At 42.6% G+C, this 27,611-nt stretch overlaps 1 protein-coding gene across 1 annotated transcript; it reads left to right on the top strand.

Moving 5' to 3' along the window:
* The first annotated feature begins 397 nt into the window (after nucleotides 1-397).
* xpnpep2 (X-prolyl aminopeptidase (aminopeptidase P) 2, membrane-bound) lies at nucleotides 398-27,492 on the top strand. The gene is made up of 21 exons (XM_007891751.2): nucleotides 398-506; nucleotides 6,148-6,218; nucleotides 7,369-7,479; nucleotides 9,096-9,159; nucleotides 9,300-9,407; nucleotides 9,882-9,959; nucleotides 13,845-13,991; nucleotides 14,710-14,811; nucleotides 15,122-15,203; nucleotides 16,362-16,557; nucleotides 18,519-18,608; nucleotides 18,806-18,915; nucleotides 19,632-19,709; nucleotides 20,317-20,388; nucleotides 21,689-21,749; nucleotides 22,414-22,483; nucleotides 23,861-23,965; nucleotides 24,062-24,124; nucleotides 24,934-25,010; nucleotides 25,576-25,674; nucleotides 26,431-27,492. The coding sequence occupies exons 1-21, from the start codon at nucleotides 458-460 to the stop codon at nucleotides 26,629-26,631; spliced, it is 2,034 nt and encodes a 677-aa protein (XP_007889942.1). The 5' UTR covers nucleotides 398-457; the 3' UTR covers nucleotides 26,632-27,492.
* The last annotated feature ends 119 nt before the right edge of the window (nucleotides 27,493-27,611 follow it).

Genomic DNA, 27,611 nt, shown 5'->3' with positions numbered 1-27,611 from the left:
CTTCAGCAGATGGGATTTCAGGCTGTAGTGGTTCCATTGCATGGGAGAACAAGCGAGAAAATAATCCCTTTAATAACACTATGAATAATCCTTGCATTTGATATAGTGCCTTATAAGGTCATTAAGACATCTCAAAGCACTTCACAGAATATATTGTAAAGTGAATTGACTGTGTATTTCGTGTGGTGATAGTTGGCAGTCAATTTTGCACAGATTTAATCCACCGAGCAAAGTGTGTTTGAAGCAAGTCAGCAATGCATGCAGAGTACAACGACCTTTATAATGTGCAGTAATAATTGAATAGTTGGAACCGTCTCTTGGCAGAGTTCAGGCAACTCCCCTTGTTTATTGTTCACTCGTTTTACTTGAGTTCAACTCCTCCATGTGACACAGTTTGCGACAGAGAGACACAGTCTGTCTCTCTGTCTCAATTCCATTCTGCCAAAGGGATTTTGAGATGGGATTCCTCCTCCTCTTCGCTCCTCTCTGGCTCCTGGCACTACAAGGTGAATGACTTTAAAATTATTTTATTAAGTTGCAAAGTGTTTTCCCCCTCTCCCCTGCAATCTAGACTTGATCTTTATCTTTCGCTGACGTTTTTTTTAAAAACATTAATTGGGATTTCTGAAAATGCATGAGGACCCTTTGTTTTCCAAATCCTTTTGAGTTTTTTTTACCAAAATGGTGATATTTATTAATAATCAAGATATATTTTCCATTCTTCTGTGATTCTGCAGTGACGGTTGGGAGGTGACTTAGTGCCTCGGAGCCCTCTGATCTGTGTATGTTTCTGGGTTACACAATCACTGGTCCCAATTACTGTTCTTTCAAATAATAATAATAATAATCCTTGGATTTGATATAGGGCTTTTCACGTCTTCTCGACGGTTCAACTGGCCGGTGGGGGTTACGATGTGGTGGCAGTAATCGAGACATGGGTCAAGCCAGGACAGGAATGGGAGTTAAATATTCCAGGATATCATGTGTTCAGGAAGGATAGAGAAGAAAAGGAGGAGGGATGGCAATATTAATTAAGGATAGCTGTAGAAAGGAACAAGGCTCTGGAGGGCCCGACAACAGAATCCATCTGGTTAGAGATAAGAAATAAGAAAGGAGTGGTTACACTGATAGGGGTTTACTATAGATCACCAGACAGCATGAAGGAGATAGAGGAGCAGATCTGCAACCAGATCGCGGATAGATGTAAGGCGAACAGAGTTGTGATAATGGGGGATTTCAATTATCCCAATATAAACTGGCAAAATAGCAGCGCTAAGGGCAAGGCAGGAGAAAGATTCATAGACTGTGTTTTTCTTGAGCAGTATGTCTTCAGTCCTACGAGGAAGAAAGCATTGCTGGATCTAGACCTGGGGAATGAAATAGATCAAGTTGAACAGGTTTCGGTAGGGGAGCATCTAGGTAACAGTGACCATAATATTATTAGATTTAGATTACTCATGAACAGGGACAAAGTACAGTCAAGGGTGAAAATGCTTGACTGGAAAAGGGCTTATTTTGATGGGCTAAAATGGGACCTAGAGTTGGTGGACTGGCAAGTAAGACTAACAGGTAAAACGACTCATGAGCAATGGGAGATCTTCAAAGATATGATAGCTCAAGGTCTAAATAGATATATTCCCACAAAAGGGAAATGTGCGACAACCAAGCCAGCCTGGATGACCAGGGATATTCTGTCTAGGATGAAAAAGAAGAAGACGGCGTACGACAAATGGAAGACGCAAAACACTGAGGATAGCAAAGCGCATTATAGAGAATGCAGCAGTAATCTTAAAAGAGTGATAAGACAGGCTAAAGATCGCATGAGAAGAGGTTAGCGGGTAACATAAAGGGGAATCCTAAAATATTTTACAAGCACATAAAGGAAAAAAGGTTAGTTAAAGGTAGGGTGGGGCCAATCAAAGACAATGACGGCAATCTTGTTGTGGAGGCAGAGGGCAATGCTGGTGTACTGAACGAGTACTTTGCATCTGTCTTCACAACGGAAATGGATGCCCCAAATGCCGCAGTATTGGATGAGAGGGTAGAGGAAATAGATCAGATTACTATAGACAGAGAGGAAGTTCTGAAAAGATTGACTGGGCTCAAAATTGATAAGTCACCAGGACCAGATGGGTTTCACCCAAGGTTGCTGTGGGAGATACGGGTTCAAATAGCGGAGGCTTTGGCCATTATATTTCAATCTTCATTGGACACAGGAGTGGTGCCAAGAGACTGGAGAGTGGCTAATGTTACCCCCTCTACAAAAAGGGGCAGAAAGACAAACCCGGAAATTACAGGCCAGTCAGCCTAACTTCGGTAATAGGAAAACTACTGGAGACCATAATCCGGGACAGAATAAATCTCTACTTAGAGGAACATAAGGTAATTAGAGACAGCCAACATGGATTTGTTAAAGGCAAATCTTGCCTAACAAATCTAATAGAATTTTTTGAAGAGGTGACTGCGAGGGTTGATGAGGGAAATGCGGTGGACGTTATTTACATGGATTTCAAAAAGGCTTTTGACACAGTACCGCATAAGAGATTAATAAAAAAATTAGAGGCCCACGGTATTAAGGGGACAGTGGCAGTTTGGATTAAGAACTGGCTGAGTGACAGAAAGCAGAGGGTGGTGGTTAATGGGTGTTTCTCGAAATGGAAGGAGGTGTGCAGCGGTGTCCCCCAGGGATCGGTATTGGGACCACTGCTCTTTCTAATATATATTAATGATCTGGACTTGGGCATAGGGAGCACTATTTCCAAGTTTGCAGATGATACAAAGTTAGGTAGGGTAGTAAATAGTGAGGAGGACTGTAACCAACTGCAAGCAGACATACACAGAATGGTGGAATGGGCTGACATGTGGCAGATGGATTTCAATGTGGATAAGTGTGAGGTGATACACTTAGGTAGGAAAAATGATAGGAGGCAATATAGACTTGGTAGCTCAATCTTAAGGGGGGTGAACGTACAGAGAGATCTGGGTGTTCAAGTAAGCGAATCATTAAAGGTAGGGGGGCAGGTAGGTAAGGCAGTAAAAATGGCATTTGGTGTACTGAGTTTTATTAGTAGGGGCATAGAGTATAAGAGTAGGAAGGTTATGGTTAATCTATACAAAACACTGGTTAGGCCTCAGCTGGAGTACTGCATCCAGTTCTGGTCACCTTACTTCAGGAAGGACATTAAGGTACTGGAAAGGGTGCAGAGGAGATTCACGAGAATGATACCAGGAATGGGGAACCTTAGCTATGAGGACAGGCTGGAGAAGTTAGGACTTTTCCCATTAGAGCAGAGAAGGTTACGCGGGGACCTGATAGAGGTCTTCAAGATCATGAAAGGTTTCGACAGGCGAGATAAGGAAAAGCTGTTTCCGCTGGTAGGTGTGTCTGTGACCCGTGGTCACAGTCTTAAGATATCTACCAAAAGAAGCAGAGGGGAGGTTAGAAGAAATGTTTTCACTCAGCGACTTGTTCGAATTTGGAATGATCTGCCCGAAAGGGCAGTGAAGTCCGATTCAATAACAGCTTTTAAGAGAGAACTAGATAGGTATCTGGGGAAGATGGGTTTGCAGGGTTATGGGGAGAAAGCTGGTGATTCGGGTTAGTGAAAGTGACTTGTTCTGTCAAAGAGCCGGTACAGACTCGATGGGCCGAATGGCCTCCTTCTGTGCCATAAAATTCTTTGAATCTATGAATCTACAGGTCTCCATGTGCAGCTCTCTCAAATTAAACTCCGATTGGAAATGTAATCTGTTCCTCAGGTTGGTTTAAAGACCCCACAGAGCAAAAGGTGTTTCTCCCAATTTCCTGGAGTCGGCACAGGTCCCAGTCAAACAGAAGGAGGGCAGGGTGAAATTGATCTAGATCTGATCAAGATGCAACAGAATATATTCAATACAACAATACGACTACATACTTATACAGCACTTTTCATATCGGGCCTCACAAGCACATGTAAGGGGAATTTAACAGCTGCATCAATATCACTTTCATTGTACACAATAACAATAATACTTATCCTTAGTAATAATAATCCTTGCATTTGATATAGCACCTTATCACGTCTTTGAGACGTCTTAAACGTTTCACAGGATTGACTGAAGCGTATTTTACACGCTTTCAATGTTCTATGGAGCCAGTCCCAGTTAGCGATGATAAGGTTCAGGTTTATTTTAAAAACAATGATCACTCAAGCGCAAATATCAGTCTAAGATCCAATTGGCAGAGCACTTTAAGTTGTAAAGCCACCTCTGCCCTGTCCACTGCCACCCCCACATCACCTCTCCCTCATGACCCACTCCCCACCCATCCTCCCCTATACTCCTTCGACCCTATCTCTCCCTCCTCCCTCACCGCCATCGTTCGTAAAAACTCAAAACCACCACCTGCTCCCTCGATCCCATGCCCACCTCTCTCCTCAACCCCCAGCTCCACCTTCTGGCCCCTCTACTGTTCGATGTCATCAACCTCTTCTTGTCCACTGGTTCAGTTCCCACCCCCCTAAAAACCCCCATCCTGAAAAAATCTTCCCTGGATCCATCCCTCCCCTCCAGCTACAGCCCCATCTCTAACCTCCCATTCCTCTCCAAGATCCTGGAACGAGTCATCGCGTCCGAGCTCCGCTCCTTTCTCTCTCGCCATTCCTTCTTTGAACCCCTCCAATCCGGCTTCCGCGCTGCCCACAGCACGGAAACAGCCCTGGTCAAAGTCACTAATGACATTCTGAACATCTGTGATCAGGGCTTCCTCTACTTTCTTGTCCTCCTCGACCTCTCTGCCGCTTTCAACACTGTCGACCACTCCATCCTCATACATCGCCTCTCCTCTTTACTTAATCTTTGCAGACCTGCCCTTGCCTGGATTGAATCCTATCTCTCGCACCATCTCCACTTTGTTGTCTCTAACGGTTTCTCCTCCAGCCCCCGCACTGTCACATCTGGCATCCCCCAGGGCTCTGTCCTTGGCCCTCTCCTCTTTAATATCTACATGCTCCCCCTTGGTGACATCATCTGCAGACACGGGGTCAACTTCCACACGTATGCGGATGACACCCAACTCTATCTCTCTGCCTCCACCCTCAACTCCAGGACCACTGCTGTCCTGACAGACTGCCTGTCGGACATCAAGTCTTGGATGAGGGCAAATTTCCTACAGCTGAATGTGAACAAGACTGAGGCCCTCCTGATTGGCTCGCACCAGCACCTCAGCACCTCAGGCTCTGGCAGCATCAACCTCCACGGTTGCACACTACAACTCACCTGCCAGTCAGGAACCCAGGTGTCTTGTTCGACCCTCAACTATCTTTTCTTCCCCACATCCAAGCCATGACCCGCTCTGCCTTCCCTCACCTCCGTAACATTGCCCAACTCCACCACTACCTCACCCCTCAGGCCGCTGAAACTCTTGTCGTTGTTTTAAAGGCAGCACTTAAAAAAGTTGATATGATCACTTTAAGTAGCAGGCTATAAAACACTCCCTGCCATCTGTTATTTTTTTAATCATAAAGGATTAAAGTATAATTTCTGAAGGTCTCTTTGTGACCCACCCACACTCACCTACCAACATTAAGGAACATCAGCACTGAACATTGACCTGATATTTAATGTACAAGAATCCAGATTGGGGGCAGAGTGGCAGAATTGGCACCATATCGATAGCACTTTCACCTGCTCCCATCCCACTACATCTGAGTGCTTTACTACTTTAATTAGTTACTTTCGCTGAGAGTTTCAGCCTGTTGATGGGTGTTGTGCTGTGCACCACTTAACATGGAGTAGTACTATTACCGCTTAGTTTAACTCAAAGCAGAGTAAACCTACTCCCAAGGCAAACATTGAAAAGTGGTGATCTGATGAGCAAATGATAAGGAAACATTTGATCAGCTTCACAAGGATTCGGATCTAGCTGGGCAGATAGATGGCAGTTGCAGTTCAGTGTGCATAACTCCAAACTATTTAGTAGTGGAGCAAGGAACCAAAATGAGACATTTTGTGTTAAGGACCGATTTTAAGAAGCTGCTGATCATAAAAATAATACAGGGGTTGTTTTCAATATATCATTGCCAATCCGATGCATTGCAGCACAAAAAAAATGTATACTGAGATATTTTTAAATATTCACCATAACTCTTATTAATATATTGTTCTAAGTTGTCCACAGCCATAGTCCCCAGTCTGAGAAGAACAACAGGAATGTGAGAAATTGTGATATAGACCCACCGGTAAGTCAAGTCCATGTAGTCATTGATAATAATATTAATACTTACATTTGATAAAATACCTTTTATGTGAGGAGGATGGCTCAGAGAACTTCACAGGATATACTAGAAAGTGGAATGAATGAATTTCTGGGCAAATGCTTTGAACTGTCATAACTGAAACAGGATAGTGTCTCAATGAGATATTTCTTAATGCAATTCCTCATTAGAATTCCTGCTAATCCACAGAAACTCTTTACTCCGCAGTTAGATGGCATAGAGGCAAGCCCCAGGTTGATATTATTTGTGGAGTCCTGTAGCTCAGTGGTTAGAGCATTCGCCTTGCAAGCAAGACACCTGGGTTCAATTCTAGGCAGGGCGAAACCTTGGGCAAGTTTCCTTGCTCCACACGCCTAATAATAATCCCTCCAAAACAAAAAAAAGATAATAAATTGTTCATTTTCAATCCACGACTGTTTGTCGGACACTGCTGCGCGCAATTAGCTGCCACGTTTCGCCCGCAAATATACGGTCAATATACTTTACAGCATATTCTGTGAAGCGCTTTGAGACATCTATAATAATATTAATAATCCTTGGATTTGATATAGCGCTTTATCACATCTTCAAGATGTCTCAAAGCATTTCACAGAACATACTATGAAGTGAATTGACTGTATATTTTGTGGGCGAAATGCGACAGCCAATTGCGTACGGTAGCATCCCAGAAACAGCCATGGATTGAGTGGCCAAATTATTATTTACTTATTTAGTACTTTTTTTGAAGGGAAAAGTGATCCGCCAATCGACTAACAACAGTGATCCTTCTTACTGCTAGGTAAACAGAGGCGTGTACGGTAAGGAGGGAAGTTCTGTTGCCGTCACTCAAGGGTAAAGGGCAGGTAGCGAAGTCAACAGCGATCTGACAGCCTGGAAGTTGACTATTTTCAAGCAATTTCTTAACACAGGGTTCAGAGTTCACGAACCCAGTCCCAAGGCATGTTAGTTTGGTGATGGAGATGTAGACCAGAGCTCTGTACAAGGGAATTTGCTCTAATTTCCTCTTAGTTTGTCAGGTCTGCACAGATGGGTCTATGATTGATTAATGTGATAACATCTGGTTATTATACTGAAACGTCAGACAATCAACTAAGATATATTCCTCTATATCTAGTATCTACCTCCTACTACAGTCAACACATCTCTGCACTTGAATGCTCTCCGGACTTTGATGGTCGCTCACAATATCAAAGTCTATATCATTCCTGCCACAGACTCCCATTTGGTAAGTATAGAGTTTGGATGGGATTGGTGACTTAAATGAATTACTTAAGGATGTAAAGTCCAACAACCCCATCTTATACTCATGGTGAATTTCCTGTAGTATTGCTTTCAATTCTGGTCACTGTACTGAGGTGAATGCATCTTGGAGTTATAGAGGATGGGCAAGTAGATTAAGGCTGGAATGTGAATCATTCGAGTTAAGGTATCTGGAAAAGTTCACACTGAAGAAGAGAAAGATCAGGGAGAAAATCTTATTGAACCGTTAAAGATGCTAAAATTGTATATAAGTTAATCCCTAATAATCAACTTAATATGGTCAAAAGAGACTACAATAAGAGGCCCCAGACCAAGTTCATAAGAGGGAAGCTGAACAGTTCACAGAATCATAGAAATTTACAGTACAGAAGGAGGCCATTTGGCCTGTCTCTCAGAGCAATGTGTTCATTTAGTCCCACTGCCCTGCCTTATCCATATACCTTCCAAGCCTCTATCGTTTATATACCTGTCTATATGGTAGAATTATAACCCCAACCACCTTAGTTGGTAGGGCATTCCACCTCCCAACAACTCTCCGAGTGACAAAAGTTCAGATTGAATTGCTTTACATGGCGATCGCTAAATGTGTAGAATAGAGGGAGGCGGTGGAGGCAGATTGTATATTAAAAAAAATCAAAAGAGAATTAGATAGCTCTTAAGAATTCAGGCAAGGGGCGTGAGAGATATCAATAGCCACTTTTGTTTCCTAGGAACACCCAGAGGGATCGCAATAGTCTATTCAGGGCCAGAAATCTCCTTTGTTCAAAAACCGCAAATTTTGTTCCAAGCTAGGAACACAAACATTTGCGTCTTAAACCCATTTAAAACTGTTCCCCCTGTTAATTATTGCACAAGATTATTATCCTTCTGACGAAGGGTTTTGGACCCAAAACGTTGGTTCACTTTCCTTTCTCCATAGATGCTGCCTGACCTGCTGAGTGTTCCCAGCGACTTCTGTTTTTGTTTCAGATTTCCAGTATCTGCAGTATTTAGCATTTTGCTATTATCTTTCTTGTTGGAAATAAAATCCCCGGGGGTGAACTGGCTATTGCTGGAGGGAGGTTAGCACAAAGCAGTACTGTGTGGATCGACTGAACTAGGTTCAGTTCTAATATTCCATTGAAGAGACATGGTGACTTATTAAATTTCTTTGAATCCCCAGTGTAGGAAGAAGCTGCAGAATCATCTCCCTTACTCTCAGCTCCAAGAAACCCAGTTCCATTTACAGGATTTGGGACTTTGGCATTGCATTATAGATGCATTATAGATTCAAGCGCTCCAAGACAACATTCCATGTGAAAGGTGCTATATAAATGCAAGTTGTGGTGATTGTAGATTCAATACTTACCTCAGCTCATTGCAACAGAATTAAGTTAAGCATAAAAGGTGAATGAAAAATGCTGACCGATTTACAATGGTTTAGAAATTTATTGGAACATAATGGGGTAAAATGCAGTGTTCGTTAACAAATTCCTTGTCTTACTTAAGGAATACATTACAGAATACCATTTTGTTTGCCGTTTTTACCCCAATTTCAGTTATCACTGTTTAGGATTATATTGTTGTGTTTTTTTCCCTCAGAGTGAATACATTAGCCCACACGATGCGAGGAGAGCCTGGATGACAGGGTTCACTGGAAGCGCAGGTAACACAGACAGACATCGAGCAAAGATGCTCAAATACCCCAGCAGCAGAATCCAGTCTCTCTTACCTTTGCCCGGAGCAAGCAAAACCGTAGCATGTGTTGAATCTAATTAAGGCTTACCTCGTTTCTGGTATGTACAGGCACCGCAGTGGTCAGTACAACAAATGCTAGCCTCTGGACAGACGGTCGTTACTGGGTTCAAGCCGAGCGTCAGATGGACTGCAACTGGGAGCTGAACATAGTGAAAAGTGAGTATTATAATAATAATCCTTGTGTTTGATATAGCGCCTGATCACGTCTTCAAGACGTTTCAAAGCGCTTCACAGAATGTACTGTAAAGTGAATTGCCTGTATATTTGTGTGCAAAATGCGCACAGCAGTGTCCCACAAACAGTCGTGGATTCAGCGACCAATTTATTATTATTAATTTTTTAAAAAATTTTGAAGGAATTGTTATCCCCGGAAAAGCAATCTACCAATTGGCTAACAACCAGGTTCCTACTCGCTGCTAGGTAAATAGAGGAGTGTGGAGTAAGGAAACTTGTTCAATGTTTTGCTCTGCCTGGGAATCAAACCCAGGTCTCTCGCTTGTGAGGCGAGTGCTCTAACCACTGAGCTACAGGACTCCACATGTTAATCCCAATGAATTGTTTGTTCATCTCAGCCATGCTAAAATCCTTCATCTTCCTTCCCAGTTTCTCACCAGCATTGATTTTTCTTAGATTCAATTGTGAACTGGATAATAGGCGAGACCAGAGAGGGAGAGAAGATTGGCGCTGACCCCTTTGTATTTTCTGTCGGTAAGGAGACAACATTCAATAACCATCAGATATTTAATGCTAATACAATAGTGATTCCTACGGTGATATTTTTATATCACATTTCCACAAAATCATGATTGGCGGAGTTTTGAAACACATTCCTTTTATCACCTCTAAACTACAGACTCTATCTACCCTTCTCTAATTGCTATGGTGTGTTCCTCCCAGTGGGAAGGAGGGCACAGAATTCAGAACAGTATTACATCCACTCTGACTGTCTGCTATGTAAGCATACAACAACAGCAAAATTATATTTGAATAGAGCCTTTCACGTCGGGAGGACGTCCCAAGGCACTGGACTTTTGGACCCGATCTGGTGGTCAGGATCAGGGCAGATGGGGACCGGGGTGGGGGGTGGGGGAAGCAAAGAAAGTGGAAAGAACTTGTATTATTGTATTGCCTTATTATGTCGAAATATCTCAAAGTGCTTCGTGGGTCATTACTGTCAAGTGCAGTGGCTTTGTATTTGGGTAATGCATGGCAACTGTTTAAGAGAGCAAGATCTCACAAGCTGCTGAGAGATAAATCAACAACAACCTGCATTTATATAGCACCCTTCAACTTATCTGGAGGATTGCTCTCCGAGACAGCAGGAGAAAGTTGCATCTTTTTTCAAACTGAATATGGAGAAAGGACCTCGATTTGACATCTCAGCCAAAAGAGAGAGCCTCTAACTCATGCATCACTCCTTAAGTATTGCTATGTATGAGTTCAAATCTAAACAGCTTGAAACCACAGTCTTCTGACCCAGGGTCAAGTGTGACATGAAGCGGTAGAATTCACATCAAATGACTTTACCGGGCACCAAGTCCAACATAGCTGTTTTGTTCACATATAGACCACAAATCAGTGATGATCCCTTCCGATAATGATAAGGATTTCAATTTCACAATGTTTCACTGTCACTTGTGTAAATGGTTGCACTGAGATTAACTTCCTAACTTTATATTGCGGTGACCAGCAGTTCTGGTCACCATAATATAAAAAGGATATTGCAGCGATTGAGAGGATACAGAGGAGGGCAACCAAAATAATTGAGGGGATGGAGGGACTGGACTACAAGGAGAGATTAGATAAACTGGGCACGTTCACACTGGAGAAGAGAAAGTTGAGGGACGATATGATTGTGGACTTTAAGATTCTGAAGGGAATAGTAATAATAATCCTTGAATTTGATATGGCGCTTGTCACATCTTCTAGACATCTCAAAGAGCTTCACAGAATATACTGTAAAGTAAATTGATTGCACATTTGTGGGCAAAATGTGGCAGCCAAATTGCACACAGCAGTGTCCCACAAACAGTCGTGGATTGAAGTGACCAATTTATTATTGTTTTTTTTTCTTGGGGGATTATTATTAGGCGTGTGAAGTAAGGAAACTTGCCCAAGGTTTCACCCTGCCGGGAATCGAACCCAGGTGTCTTGCCGTTGAGCTACAGGACTCCAATAGCTAATGTAAACCATGATAAGCTGCTTTATCTTGCACTGAACAGTGGAACCAGAGGACACGGCCTGCGATCGAAGGGTGGGGGGGTAAATTCAGAACAAATCTGCGGAAGCACTACTTCAGTGAGCGTGTCGTAAACTTATGGAACAGGCTCCCGAGGGAGACGGTGGAAGCAGAAAATGTTGCTCTGTTTCGAGAACAAATTAGATAGATAATATCTTGGGATGTAGTTTGGGACACGACATGTCAATTGACTGTCAGGATCATGGAAGGCAAACTAGATGGACCTTGGTCTTCCTTCGTCCAGCAAATTCTTACGTTCCTTATGTTACGTGGCGTTGTTGAGGAGCAGATATTACTCACCAGTGCCACCAGCTGGATCTCAGAGATACTACATGCTCGACTCGGGACACTTTTTTTTCAACGCACCTGTAAAGATCCCAAATAAATGATACAACAAAACTGGATATTGCTCTTCCTAATGAGACCCAAGAATGTGGCAAAACATCCTGTCCAGCTTTTGCTTTGCTGTGACAATTCCATCCTTCAAACAGTAAGCAAGTATGATTCTGATTCTATTCCTCTCTATTTTGGAAGGGGTCAGGGTGCTTAATAACACCTACCGAAAAGAAAACCCTAGAATTCGATATAATGTCTGATCACATTGAAACATCTCAAACGGCTTTACAACATTTTCTGCGGATAATGTGTATATCGAGGGTTAACACGACAGCCCTTTACGCCCAGCTGGGTCCCACACTCTGACTCAGTCTGTAACACTCTCATCTCTGAGTCAGAAGAGTGTGGGTTTAAGCCCAAAGTCACGACTTTGAACATCCCTCGGCAATCAGGTGCTCCCCCAGCACTGCACTACAATGCTAGCTTAGACCCTAAATCCAGACTAAACTGTGGGAGAAAATTCAAGTGAGCAGGTCAAGAAAACACATCCCTGGGGCAACAAAAGGAGATCAGAAAAAATGGCAGCACAACAGAGCTGAGCTGAGTTGAGGCAAGAACACTTCAGTTCCAAAGTGGGGGAGAAAGGTTTAAATTGACTTATAAAATTGGTGATGGAGGTGCACTGAGTAGCTTGTCAGTTGCAGTTCAATGGCCACCGAACCATCATATATACAATCAGTTTACTCTGCAGGTCCTGTCTGTCCGTTTTATGAGCGCTGTGAAATTGATCAGCATTTTTTCATGAGTGAGGCAATAAGGCTGGGATTGTGAGGAATTTTGTCTCTGAACTGAAATAACCGTTCACTAAATGTTAAAGGCAGGAACAATTTAGTTTATCACTCGGGGGAAATATTTTCATAATTAATTTTCATAAATTAACCTAGACAATAGATGCAGCAGCGAGCCTAGGTCAGAACGCAGGAAAACATCACAGACCTGAGACGAATAATTGAATTAATTCAGTTACAATCTTGTAATTGAATACATCACTCCCAAATTGATTTTGAGGCAGGTTTAATCTGTGGGATCACCAGGGAGGTGGATATATCCTGAAGGGATGACACAATATCAGTTCATTTAGAAATTTAAAGGAGTCCGGCATAAAAAGTAGAACTCTGTTAATCTAAGGTGCTTCTTACTAAACTAGCGTCAAGTGTTTGTGACTGTTTGTGAAGGCAAACCTGCCTGTTCAGATGGAGATCCCACAAGTTAAAGATCCTGCTGTTCTGTTGCAAAAGAGAAGCGATTTCTCCATCCAGATAAAATGGTTTGTTGACCACCCGGTTGTTTTATGGGACAATATCAAGTAGAAATTGGTTGCTGCATTCGCCTAGAAATGTGCACAGTCATTACATTCATCGGTAATCACAAACCGCTTTGTTATATGTTATAAGAGCTCCATCAAGGATTATTATTTATGACTGCAACTCCAGTGCTGTAGTCATTTCTTCCAGCAAAGTTCCTATAAGCAGCCATGAAGAAAGTGACTTTCTGTAGGAACATAAGAGAGGTTTAGAGGAAGAAAGCCCCTCAGTCCATTTGATCTCATCCTTCCAGAATACCAATTCAACTGTCCTCCCATCACAGCATCAGGCTGTTTCTGAAATGAGAAATGGACACCAAACGAAACTCCCTTGTCTTCTTGAAGAGGCACCTAGTAATACAGACAAGCACATGAGCCTCCAGTCTTTGTATGAGCCAAGTGTAGCAATAAGACAGTGGAAAATGAGCTCAGCAGTCAAGGCTGGAGGCAAGGACCCAACACTGTGGAGCTCAAACCCTTCTCTTTGCACCAAGCACCATAAAATAAGGATCTGCACGCTTTATTTTAAAGCCTTATTGTTTGTTTCCCTTAAGAAAGCTTTGGTCCTGTAAAACTGGGTATTACATAGCAAGTATGTTTGTCCGCTGGATGTAGCTGAACCTCTGCACTCTGTTTTATCATTGTTTTTAAACAGCGAGCTGGGAGAGTTACAGAATCCCTCTGCAAGAAGCAAACCGGTCACTTATCACAATAACAAATAACTTAGTGGATGAAATCTGGGGTGCAGATCGCCCGCCCCCCTCCTCAGACGATATTTTCAGAGTGCCAGACGCTTTCCTGGGTAAGGTGTCACTTTAACCTCATGTCTAAATCAGATGTTTCATTGGTTAACACTGTACTGTCTCTCCCCCCCTCACCTCTTTCAAGGTCCATCTCAAGACCTTCCGCTTTGACTGGGCCTTCGGTCATCTTTCCTCTCCTCACTCCCCTCGGCTCCACCCTCAACTCGGGTCTCCTAACACTAACTAACAAAACTGAACACTTCGCTTACACGTACAAACAAATGCTTAGAAATGCCACCTGAGGCCCCAAATCACTGCTGATCTTCAGGCCAACATTTCCAAACACAAGACCTTGGAAAGTTCTCAAGTTCAGTCTTAAGACAAGGGAAGCCAAGAACTGTGGAAAACTGGCTTCCCAAATTGAGATGGTATTGAAGGTTTCTCCAAGATTGTGCGAAAATCTTTTAAGACAATTGTCTTCAGGCTAAGATCACGCAACATTTCAGGACTCTTCAGGTTTGTAGCCGATCCCTGATTTAGTTGAGTCTCTGGCTGAAAAAACGTTTCTGTGCATCGCTGCTGAAATGTAGACAAGTGCGGAAAACTCAGGTTAAGAAATATGAAACTCGCAACTGGGACATGTGATGTGATAATGATCACCAGTGAGGACCACAGTCAGCTGCCTCTTTTGTAAATGGAAATTGGTCTTATAGCAGCTGCCTCTCACCGCTTCAGGTAGAAGCGACTGATTTTAAGATTCTGTATGTTGTTCCACAGGAAGATCCTGGCAGGACAAAGTGGAGGAGGCTCGCATAAAGATGATGCAAAACCTTTACAAGCCCACGGCGATACTAATCTCAGGATTGGATGAAACCGCATGTGAGAGCCATTCAATCTCAGTAACTTTTTTCCGCTTTTTCTGCATTAATGGATTCATCAGATCGATCAAGCTTTTTCCATTAGCATTTTGTCTTAAAAATTGTAAGATCGTGCAGAACTGCCAGCACGCAGTTTATAGCAGCCGCCACTGTCAAGCGCTCCAGGACACTACCCCACACTAAGGGCGCAAAATAAATGCAAGCTGTTGTTGTTGGTTGTTGCTGTTTATACAAGGATCCTTCCATCAATTTGATGCATCGTGCATATGCACACTAATATATCCAATCTTTCCTGCCACATTCTGGTTTAGGGCTGTTAAATCTGAGAGGGAATGACATTCCATACAATCCTTTCTTCGTATCCTACTTGCTGTTGACTGCAGATTGGATCAGGTAATGCATTTTCAGCAGGTCCTTTTGCATTGAGTTAGAGATGCGAAAAATAATTAAACAACAGAGCTGCTTAGCAATATCAGCACCATCCACATCAGATGTATTTTTCTGGAGTTCTAACAGATTAGATAAATAATAATCCTTGTATTTGATATAGCGACTTTCACTTCTGGAGCCATCTTAAAAAAACTCTTCAGAGGATTCACTATAAAGTGTAGGGATTGTGTAATGTGGAAGTCCCACAAATAGCCTTGATATCAGTACCCGATTTAATTCAGGAGATTGTTGGCCAGAAAACCTGGAGGAACTCCCTTCTCTTTCTGAAAAGTGCCGTGGGAACTTTTTACTGGGAACTTGGTTTCACATCTGAAGGACGGCACCTCCAACAATGCAAAGTTTTCCTCAGCTCTCTGCTGGTGTCAGCCTGGACTGTGAATTCGAAATCACAGACACTTGATACTTGATAGATGAGGAATATTAAAGAATGTGGGAAGCAAACAGAATTAGTGGGAATGGGATTAGACTAGGTGGCTCATGTGGAATAAACACCAGCAGGGACTTGATGGGAAAAATGCCCTTTTCTGTGTTGAAACTTTCTACGATGCTGCGCAAGATGTGCTGGTTACAAAAATTCAGATTTGACACAATTGCTTCAGTGAGCATTTAGCCAACCCCAAACATACCATCATTACCGCTGCATATTTCTGCACAGGGCACGAGATCAGGAGCAAGAATCCTGTCTGATCTTGAACTCCCCAGCCCAGGGACACACCACGATCTTGTGCTTCTATTAGCACAGACTAGGGCTCTAGTTTGAGACCTTCCCGATTCCTTGATCTCAATGCCACAGCACACATTTAATAATAACACCACATTTAATAATAATTGTTGCATAATGGCCACCACCCTTTCATTTGGGAGGATGTCTCAAAGCGTTTCACAGGATAGACTTGAAAGTGTGGTGACTGTGCATTTTGTAGGCAAATACTTAACCCAGTGAATCACTCCAGTGAATTACCACCCAGTGAATGATTACAGGACCCTATTTCAAGGTTGGAATTTATAAAGTGCAGCTGTTATTCCCTCCTGGTTAAAATAAATGAATGAATAGGTGTATTTTTGAATGTGTATGTTCATTTATAATGCATTAATTGCCAGGTTGTTTGTGAATGAATCCCGCTTGCCGCAGGACATCAAGCAGTATTTGAACACCAACTGCACTGGAGTAAACTGTGTTCAACTGCATGCCTACAAGGACATCCGGGACAATGTGCAGGAATATGCCAAGGGGGATGTGAGAATCTGGATTGGGGAAGAATACACTAACTATGGAGTCTTTGAGGTTATTCCCGAGGTAAATCCTACATTCTTGCTTGGAAGATGGTCTTAGACAAAGGAGCCTTTCATCCATTTTTTATCTCATGCTTCCAGAATACCTACTGTCCTACCATCATGGCCTCATACTGTTTCTTAGATAAGTTCCTGACTCAACCATCCTTCCTGATAACCCGGTCCAGTTGTTAGTTAATAATAATAGAAATAATAATCCTTCCATTTGGGATAGGGCCCATATCACATTGTCAAAACTTCTCAAAGCTCTTCACAGGATTTACTGTAAAGTCTAACGACTGTATATTTGTAGGCAAATTGTAGAGGCCAATTAGCATAGAGAGTTGTCTTACAACAACCATGGAGTGAATGACCAATTTTATTTGGGGGATTGTTGGCCAGGATTCCTTGACTCCTTCAAAATAAGTCTCAAGACCCTCCTCTTCGACCGCACCTTAGGCTCCTCTCCCTCCTCTCCCTGCTCTTCATAATCCTTAATCCCAACCCCCAGCTCGGCTCCAAATCCCTGACTGTCCTGCACCTTGGGACATCCTCCGAACATGAAAGGCACTTTAAAAATATAATTTGTTGTTATTGTTGTTGTTGACACCAGGAGAAACACCCTTCTCTTTTCAATCTTTAACGTCCACCTGAACAGGCAGACGTGACCTCGGTTTAACATCTCAGGTGAAGGTCGGTATCTCTGACAACCCAGTGCTTCCCCAGCACTGCACTGGAATGTCAGCTTGAACCGTGAACCCAAAGTCCCAACATGGGACTTCAACCCACAACCTTCTGACTCAGAAGCGAGAGTGATACCAAGCGAGCCAGGCAGACACCCACCAATAAAGTTCCTTGGATTAAAACCCAAATCTAGTCTTTGTGCTGAACAGCCGTATTCGGTGACACACTCGGTGGTTGTATGCCAGTTGTTGAAATCTTACCCTTGGAGTAGAACACCAGTGCACTGCTGTGAAATCTTGCAACATAAAGCCACTATTATGCTCCTCATCGTCATCTGTTCACTGAACAGAGCTGTTGGTCAGGGAAGCAGGTTCTTTTATTTCTAAGATCTGCACTGTGTACTGTAATTAATGTCAGTGCAAGCAGCTGTGCTCACATATGTGGGTCAGGCCGACAGGAATCAAAGCTTCTATTTCACAGACAAACTGACACAGGGGGCGAGGGGAGGGGAGGAGAGAATACATCAGCCTGGCTCAATCAGTAGCACTTTCACCTCTGATTCAGAGGCTGGGTTCAAGCCTCACATTGGGACTATTAACTCTCATGTCTAGGTGACAATTCACTGTAGTGCTGGGGACAGGGAGGCTGCATTGTCGCGTCAGCTTGAGGTGAGCTCAAAATCCTGAAATATGGCTTGAACCCACAGCCTTCCGACTCAAAGTTGTTTGTGATTCCAGCTAAGCCAGGCTAACACTCTATAGGATATAAACAGAGAGCAACACCACTGGGATTTAAAAAAATATTTTTTTTTAAAAAAAACCCTCCTCAGGAAATCAGAAAAATTGTTGTTTTGTGATAACCTGCGCTTCTGCCGTGGCAACAAGATTTGGGTTCTAAGGGATACTCCAGAGGGGTACTCTTATGAGGTCAGAGTGACATACGTAGACGAGGCTCTCTATCACTCTTACTCTGGTTTGGAGAGGTCGTAGTGACAATACCACTTTACTGAGGAAGGTTTTTTCCAACCCCCAAGAAGATGCTTTACTTTCCTGTAGTTAAAAAGAAAAGGACTGGACGAAAACCAAACAACTTCTGAAGCTTCTTTTTCAGGTTTTAGAAGGTTGTGGTTTCAAGCCCCACGTCAGGACTTGGAACCCATATAGTCTAGGCTGACACTCCAATGCAGTGCAGAGAATGTGCTTTGTTGTTGGCGAGGTTGCCTCACTTCAGATGAGATGTTCAGAAAGGGAATCAAAAACCTTTTAGAGTCTTGTTTATCTCATTTCTCTGTTCCTTTTGTAGGCAAAACTGATCATCGATAAGTACTCCCCAGTGCAAATTACAAAGGCTATTAAGGATGAAACGGAGCAGAAAGGACTGAAAGCCGCTCATGTGGGTATACGGAGAGTGTCCCTTGAGACTCATGTGACATGGGATGGGTGCAGAAATTTCAAGGTTTTAGAAATGTGAATGGTTTCTGTATTGAAAAAGGAAATGGGTTGGAAACACAGGGAAAGTAATGGTGGGGATGGGATTGAAGTAACAATGTATGATTTGTCTCAACAACCGTTGGTTTTTTTTCCTCTCAGGTGCGTGATGCGATTGCTGTCATACGTTACTTAGTTTGGTTGGAGCAAAATGTTCCCAAAGGAACTGAGACGGAGCTCTCAGGTGCACATTATGTGAGCAAATTACGCAGGTACAGACCTCGTAGAAATTACACTGCATTTTTGTGTGTGTATGTGTCTGTGTGTCTGCAAACATATGTGCATGTATGTAATATATATAATAATATAATAATAGTAATCCTTGCATTTGATATAGTGCCTTTTCTAGTCATTGAAACATCTCATAGTCTTTACACAACATACTGTAAAGTGAATTGACTGTATATTGTGTGGGTGAAACATATATACATATGGCATTTCTGAGTATGGAAAACAGCTTTTGCAGTCTCACTCACAGGATTTGGCCATAACTTCGATTCACCTCAACCGAATGACTACAGTTGTCTGCTTACAGAATCACAGGTGCTCCAGAGAGAGAGAGAGTGCACACGTTCAATTCTAGACACAGAAATTTCCATATGTAGGTGACGTACATATGTGGAACTCTGTCTGGTTTGGTCACTCTTAAGCATGGTGATGGGTTTCCACATGTACCCAACACACAGCTGACCAAACTAAAATAGCATTTTCTGAGTTTCTCCTGCCTTTGTCACTGATTTGCCCCCAAGGTTAATGATCAGGGTTAATGCCAGTTGTCATCTCAAAGCGTTTCAGAATTTTTCTTGCATTGACAAGATCATTGCACTGACTCAGCCTCTGGCCCCAGTAAACAAATCAATTAGCACCTGATCACTAGGCCTCTGGACTGATAAACTACACGGATTAACTTGTTCACATGCTTTTACAGTGAGGAAGAACATAGCAAAGGCATAAGCTTCGAGACCATTTCTGCCAGTGGTATGAACGCAGCTCTTGCCCACTACAGGTCAGTGTACGGCAACATCGGAGCTGGTAAAACATGCAAACAAGGCGAATGATTTGAGAACAATTCTGATTAACAGCAGTAGCCTTTCACGTACGAAAACATCTCAAAGCAACTTCACAGAGACAGAGTGGTGGATGGGAAGAGGTAGGAAGGGAGTGGTGGAAAAAGAAGTGAAATAGGTTTTTGAACAACAGTAACAACTTGCATTTATATAGCCGCCTTCACATAGGATAACATCGCAGCTTACTTGTCAGGGATGGGGTGAGACAGCGAGCAAGGGAGAGTGCATTCATAGGTGGGTTTGAAGAGATAGGATTTGAAGTATGACTTAAAGACCTAAAGAGAGGGGGGGCAATTCGGAGCAGTAGAGAGGAATTCACAGGAGTTGGAACTGAAGTTCTGGCCCACCGACGATGGCACAGAAGAGGGTGATGCATTTTGTCAACAGCCTCGTCCTCCTCTCAGTTACTTTTGTAAATCAATAGGAATCAAACAACAGCTTGCACTCTCTCTGTTCACACAGCTACCGCGCTTTCCTGTGATAAACTATTTTCTGCCCACTCTGTGCTGCCAATGTGACTGACTGTTCTTTTACTCTTTGGCTCAGTCCCACCAACGAAACAAACAGGAAGCTGAGTGTACAGGAAATGTACCTGATAGACTCCGGAGGACAGTACCTGTAAGTATTCAGCCTTCATTCACATTCACCAGCACTACGATGCCTCAACCAACATTAACTAGCTGTTCAGTAGATTGGGGCAGTCACCGTGAAGTTGGTAGCAAGGATGCCAACCTGCACATCATTCACTAACTACATAAACATTCTCCAAACTAATAACCAATGTGTGGGGGTGGGGCAAAAACAAGCTTTTTACCCTACAACATGAAACAGTCACCCCTCCACATATGATAGTGTGCAGGGGAAATTTCTAACAAGGGTTCCTTAATAAGAGATTTGAGCGGAGGGCCATTCATTCGGTCAATTGAGCCTGGACTGATGCACTGTGCTCTGATCGCAATTCCCTGTTCTTTTCTAGTAACACTTTTAATTGGTGTCTCTTGAAATACTGATCCGGTTCCTTTTAAATGTCGACATGTCATGGTCTTAGCATTAGCTCAACATTCCATGATCTAATATCACTTTGAGTAAAAAAAAATCTTCTAACATTCCTCCACCCACCTGCCCACCACTCGTTAACTAGTGTCAAACCTGAATTTACACACCCTAGTAACCAATTCACCAACCAGCAGGAAAAACCTCCTATTATTGATCCTCTCAAAATGTTGACAACTTGCAATAGATGCCCTATTAATAGATGCTTATGCACAATTCAAGCCTAGATTATAACTCAGCATGTTGTGCTTAATATAAAATGGTATAACCACCTTTGGAAACTAGCAAATCTCACTCAACAGTCCAGTTAAGTTACCAGGGACCTTAGGACAGATTTTTGATGCCTTCGGCTTAGAGCCAATCACTCCCTCACCCTGTGGATGAGTCAATCACAACATTTTCTTTTGGGTCAGCCAGGAATCTTAACACACACAGTGGTTAAGAGTTTCCAAACCACATAGAGTTCCACGCATGAACAGCACCCACACATGGAAATTTCCCCATGTCTGGAATGGAATACGTGCTCTCTCCCTGGAGGGATGCACCTGATTGCATAATTCGAGACAGTATTAATCACAAGTTGGCAAAGCAAAGGCTGGGATGCCCAGAGTCATCACAGGGCCAATGCTGGTGTTTAAACCAGCTAAAACCACATAGCTTGCCATTAAGAGTATTATTTGACAAACTTCCTCCCTCTTGTCCAGCTACGACCGCTTTACTCACAGTTCAGCATGGAGAATGTCAGATGTATTAAATCATGTTGCTACTTAGGGCTAAAGGAGTGACAGATACATTTGAATTTAGAAATCATGCTTCACATTTCCTGCGCAATTCATCCCACAACTACTTTTGTATAAAATCTCAGGGATGGGACCACTGATATCACTCGCACTGTGCACTGGGGAACTCCAACTGATTTCCAGAAGGTACGTGGGTTTGTGAATCTGTTCATCTCATCAACTCTATCCATGGATTTCCTTGGATTTGATTGTCAACGTGTGAGGGACAGTAATGGTAGGATCTGGATACATTTTGCTCTTCATATCCACTGATGCAGTTAAGGCCACCTCTAATCTTTTGCCTAGACTAGCCCAAGGGGTGTAGAAGCAGAAATTAAATGTGCCACACGCCTCGGGATGTGAAGTGCGCCTCCTGTAGGGAATCACGTGTACATCATCCTGAGATCCACGAGGATTCAGTTCACAGTTCCTCATGCTCTCGTGGGACGGGATTGACGTGTTGAATTGAATAGAAGATTTAGGAGATTTCTTAATGGTATAGATTTCAAACACTCCCTCACAACATCCCTCAAACATGAAGTGAAGGAACAATTAAAGCATTGTTTGCTAGGACACCGGGAGAAACTCTTTTCTCTAAATGAATAGAGCCATGGGTTCACAGTCAAGAGAGGACTTCAGTTTAACATTGCATGTGAAGGTGACACCTCCGACACAGCAGTACTCTACCAGCACTGCTCTGGAGTGTCTGCTCAACCACGACACCCTCTCAAGAAAACCTTAGTTTATGAATATAGTTACAATATGTCCTCTGACTGCCCACTGACCAATGATTTATTACTCTATTGATTAGGAAGCTTACACTCGGGTATTGATTGGAAACATTGATGTCTCCCGATCCATCTTCCCCGCTGGAACGATCGGTAAGTTAGTCAGAAGGAAGGTTCAGTTTAATTATGCAATTCCACAAACAGGGACCAAGGGAAGTCCACAATTATTCCAGGAATTTCAATCAATTTCCGCACAGCAATGTCCCACAAAGAGCCATGAACTGAATGTTATATGGAATAGTGTTGGCCAGAACACTAGGAGAAACTCATTCCCCTTTTGGAATACTGCTGTGGGTTCACATGGGCATCAGGCAGACAAGATCCTCAGTTTAATGTCTCATTCAAAGGTCGACACCTCCGACAACACAGGCCTCTCTAAGCACTGCACTGGACTATCACTGCACTAGACCATGACTCATGATCCCTATGTGGGGCTTGAAAGGACAACCTCTGACTCAGATGTGAAAGTGCTACCAATTGAGCCAGGCCAACTTTGTCAAGATACAGGAACATTCAGTAAATTCTATTTAAAGTAAAGCCACTGAGTGTCAGAGCAAACATCACAGCACAGGCTCTGAGAAAGGGAACCACACAATGACATAGATATTCAGTAGGTTACTCAGCCACAGATACCAGGGCCACGGAGTCATGTCTCATGAGTGACTTGTGACATTCTTGTCACAAAGTGAATGTTGGTCTTTCAGGTATCAGAAGGTCACAAGAGATTTGCATAAAGAAGGCCCTTTGGCCCATTTGATCTTAACCGAGCAGAACACCTACCCACAGCATCAAACTGGCCTCAACCACCCTCCCTGATAACCTGTTCCGATCAGTAATTGGGCTCTGGGTAAAGAAGTGCTTCCTGGAGTCTGTTCTGAAATCGCCATTGACTATTTGAGAAAGATTACAGATTGACTGCTGCAGTCGCCTATGAGTACACATTCATTACACTTCACAGGAAAATTCCGTAACATTCTTTGAGACATCTTGGCAATGTGATAAGGCGCTTCTATTAAATGCAAGGATTAAAATGGATTATGAATAATAAATAAATAAAGTGCTTCATGGGATTTACTGTAAAGTGTAGTGACTGTGTATATTATAGGTGAATCCATATTGGGATTGGGATCTAATAACATGGCACTTTCAAACCGATTCCATTAATCCAAGTGGAAACTCTTTCCACTAAGTTTGTCTCCACTGAAAATAGTTTGCATCAAAGGGAGTTCTAGCAATTGGTAGTAATATACTTCTAGATTCCTTAACTAAGGAATGCTCTTGTAATTCTCGTGCTTCAGACTTTATTATATTGGAAAGTCTAACATTGACATTGATCCTGGTTTAATAATTTTACTGATCTACATTCCACTCACACTTCCAGCTCCAGCTCCCAGTCAGCTCTCTGAAGCATTTTGAGACGTTCTCCCCCAACATGTAAGGCGCTGTATAAATGTTAATTGTTATTATTAGGGAACACGCTCGACGTGTGGGCTCGGCATGCCTTGTGGGAGGTGGGACTGAACTACAACCACGGAACTGGACATGGTATTGGAAACTTCCTTGGTGTTCACGAATGTAAGTATAAATAAAGCAACAGGTATGTTACCATCACGAGTTAGAGGTTTGTAAATGTAGGTCTGACTTTGCTTTGTTTTATTCTCCTCCACACAGGGCCTGTTGGGATTGGGAGCACTCACACCTGGGAACTTCAGAAGGGAATGTTTACATCTATTGGTAATAGTCACAGTGAAAGAGATTTCTTACACATCTAACCAAATGTTTCTGAGACCTTAGCGTCGTCAGAAGTGGTATAAAAGCAGCAGGCAGGCATTATGTTAGTGACCAGATGGATCCTTTAAGAAATAAATTACAAAGAAGGACTGCCAGGAGAGCAAGAGACAGCAGAGAGTGAAACACATCATGGTCTTTGCTTTTTTTCACCCACAAAATACACAGTCAATTCATTTACAGTATATTCTGTGAAGCGCTTTGAGACATCTCAATGACATGATAAGGTGCTATATCAAATGCAAGGATTATTATTATTATTAGCTTGAAGACCACTGTCTTGAAATTTCAGATTGTTTGGAATCCTTAAATTAAGTGGAAGCCCATTTTTTTTAAGGACTGTGCAAAACCAACTTCCAACATGAGACTGAATTTAAGAATTGAAGATATTTCGGTGCATTTCGTGTGCAATAATAATCCAATTAATCCTTGCATTTGATATAGCTCCTTTTCATGTCGGAAGGCGTCCCAAAGTGCGAGTACACGTCAGTAGAACATACAAAAGAATTGAAAGAATTAAAAGCTTACGCAGCAATCGAGACAGTGAAGACAGACAGGGCACCAATTTTTGTTGGACTCCATAAAGAGTAGATAAATACATGGGGACTGGACTCAAATTTTATTGTATTATTCAGAACTCGTGTGAGACACAATGCTGGAAATGACAGAGCAGTTAGCACACTACCTGCTCCTGTGCCTTATGTAAAACAATTTACCTTTTAAAGTCGCGATTCACATTATTCTTCCTCTCCCAGAGCCTGGTTTCTACCAGGATAACGAGTTTGGAATCCGAATTGAAGATGTCACCATGGTGACACAGGCAGACACTAAGGTAACGAGCACATTTTGAATGAACCCTGCATTGTGTGTCAAGGCTACGCAGAACAGAGAAAAATCCATGGAGGGAAGAGGGTAAAGAATCAAACCTAATTGTTGCTTTCGGATGGTATTACAGCACCGACCCCTTTATTGTGGTGTGAGTGATGATCACAGTCTAGATTGATACTCCAATACAGTTCTGGGGGTGGGTTGAATTGTCCGAGGTGCTGTCCTTCACACGAGATGTTAAACCGAGGTCCGATCTGTACTGCTCAGGCGGACGTTAAAAGATCCTGAGGCTCTATTTGAAAAGAGAAGGGAGTTTCTTCTGGTGTCCTGGCCGACAATCTGCCAGATAAAATTGTTCATTCACTTTGTGCCAACTTGTGGGACATTGTTGTGTGCAAATAGGCTACCACCTTCGCCTACAAAATACACAGTCACTACAGTAAACTTTACAGTAAATTCTGCGAAAGCATTTTGAGATAACCTACTGTTGTAAAAAGGCACACTATCAAATGTAAGGATTATTATTATTAATAATAATTGAGTTTTTTTTAATCCATTGCATTATACAGTACATATTTGGAGGGAAACCCTACCTGACCTTTGAGCACATCTCTCTGGTTCCGTATGACAGGAAGCTAATCGACGTGTCCATTATGAACAAGCAGCAGGTGAGTTGTGTAAAGAGCAGCTCCACCCAGCTAGCTGCTGTGGTTTATTGTCAAAAAGCATTCACTGTTACCCCCAGAAAGTGATCTGCCAATCGACTAACAACCAGGTTCCTACTTACTGCTAGGTAAATAGAGGCGTGTAGAATGATACTAGTCATTTAGCCCATCTAGTGCATGCGGTCACTCTGTAACTCTACCCTGCGTGAGGGCTGTTATATAAATACAAGTTGTTATTCTTGAGGTGGGTTGTTTATGTTGCTATTTTGATGAGACCCATCATCATCAATGTATTTAAGAGGAAATTTCATGCAAACATGAGGAAGAAGGGATTAGAGGGGTATAGGAGAAGTGAATAAGAGGAACTGGGCTTCTGTGGAATAAAAACACCCACATGGACAAGATAGGCTAAATGGTCTGTTTCTATGCTGTACCATTCTACATGCCTCTGTTTGCCTAGCAGCAAGTAGGAATCCAGTTGTTAATTGATTGATCGATCACTTGCAGACAGTAATAATCGCTACAAAACAATAATTAAATAAATAATAATTTGATCACTCAACCCACGACTGATTGTGGGACATTGCTGTGCGCAATTGGCTGCTGCGTTTCGCCCACAAAATATACAGTGTATTCTGTGAAGCGCTTGGGGATATCTCAATGACTTGATAAGGTGCTGTATAAAATGCAAGAATTATTATTATTGTGTAATTCTATCTAACCGTTGTATTGTCTTGCTTCCAATTGTCGGGTATCTAGATTGAATGGCTGAATAAGTACTATGAGAGGATTTGGAACACAATTTCCCCTTTACTGACAGCACGAAATCTAGTCGAGGAGTTCGACTGGTTAAAGAAGCACACAATGCTGTTTTCACACAGCGTCCTTGTGACATCCTCGCTCGCCACGCTGACTGGTGCCTTCCTTGGAAACCTCCTGTTCCAGAGCATCCTACTGTAGACACTAATAGAAAGCACCACCCACGCAGGATTCACCTCCTCAACGCACCACGTGGATCTTTCATTAGCAATAAATTGAGGGATATTTTCAGTATAAGACCTACAATGCTCACAACTGCCCAATTACCAACCTCCTACTATCTAAGAATTATCTTCATTGCAAAGCTAATTTTCCCTAAAACGTGGGCACTCTATTTAAAGCACCTCCCACACTCCAAGCATCCCCCGGTCACACCCGAGCAGGAATATTTGATGCTTGTGGCTAGGTTCAGATCTGGTATTGGTCATTAGCTCAACGCAAAGTACTGGCCTCTACAGTTTTGCATATGAGAGAGAGATAATTAAACTGGGGGTGAGCTGCCATCACAATATGTGCGAATTAAGTGAAGAACAGAACCAAAATTTGTCCATCTCCTATGCTGGGATCGATAATGGGGGCAAAATGACTGCAATCCTGAACAAATTCCGCACCGGACTTAATGAGTTTAGGAATTCCACAATTTGATCCCAACACTGTATCTACAAGGTAGGAAAGAACAAGATTTATAATTCCCCTTGTAATGAAACAGATCACTGTGGATTACTTTCTACAGGTGTAAAATAATATTTCCCCAGGTTTCTCCTTTATATTCCTAGTAGGACGTTTTCAGGGATCCTCCAAATCCCATGTGAAATATGGAAGAAAAGGATATTGCATTTAATTCCCCCACTCCCCTACCCAGACTATTCTCTCCACAAACAATATGCAGATTACCTTGCCTTGGCACAAGTCCCATCGGTTTCCCGTGGGAAGCAATGTTTGTTAAAGCTCCATGAAAGAAAAATTGGTCACTCAATCCACGACTGTTTGTGAGACACTTCCGTGCGCAATTGGCTGCCGCAGTATTTCGTCCACAAAATACACAGTTAATCCACTTTACGATAATATTCTGTGAAGCACTTTGAGATATCTCAATTTGTGATAAGGTGCTATATCAAATG

This window comes from Callorhinchus milii, unplaced genomic scaffold (genome assembly GCF_018977255.1).
Source record: "Callorhinchus milii isolate IMCB2004 unplaced genomic scaffold, IMCB_Cmil_1.0 Scaffold15, whole genome shotgun sequence".
In the NCBI taxonomy this organism is placed as follows: domain Eukaryota; kingdom Metazoa; phylum Chordata; class Chondrichthyes; order Chimaeriformes; family Callorhinchidae; genus Callorhinchus; species Callorhinchus milii.
Note: the sequence above shows the minus strand (reverse complement) of the source record. Positions and strands in the feature narration are given on the sequence as shown.

Bases quoted from the DNA above. Each gene is read 5' to 3' on its own strand.
- xpnpep2 (XM_007891751.2), top strand. From the start codon at position 458: ATGGGATTCCTCCTCCTCTTCGCTCCTCTCTGGCTCCTGGCACTACAA. The intron at 23,966-24,061 runs GTAAGTATAAAT...TCCTCCACACAG, and splicing joins CTTCCTTGGTGTTCACGAAT to GGCCTGTTGGGATTGGGAGC. The intron at 25,011-25,575 runs GTAACGAGCACA...TGCATTATACAG, and splicing joins TGACACAGGCAGACACTAAG to TACATATTTGGAGGGAAACC.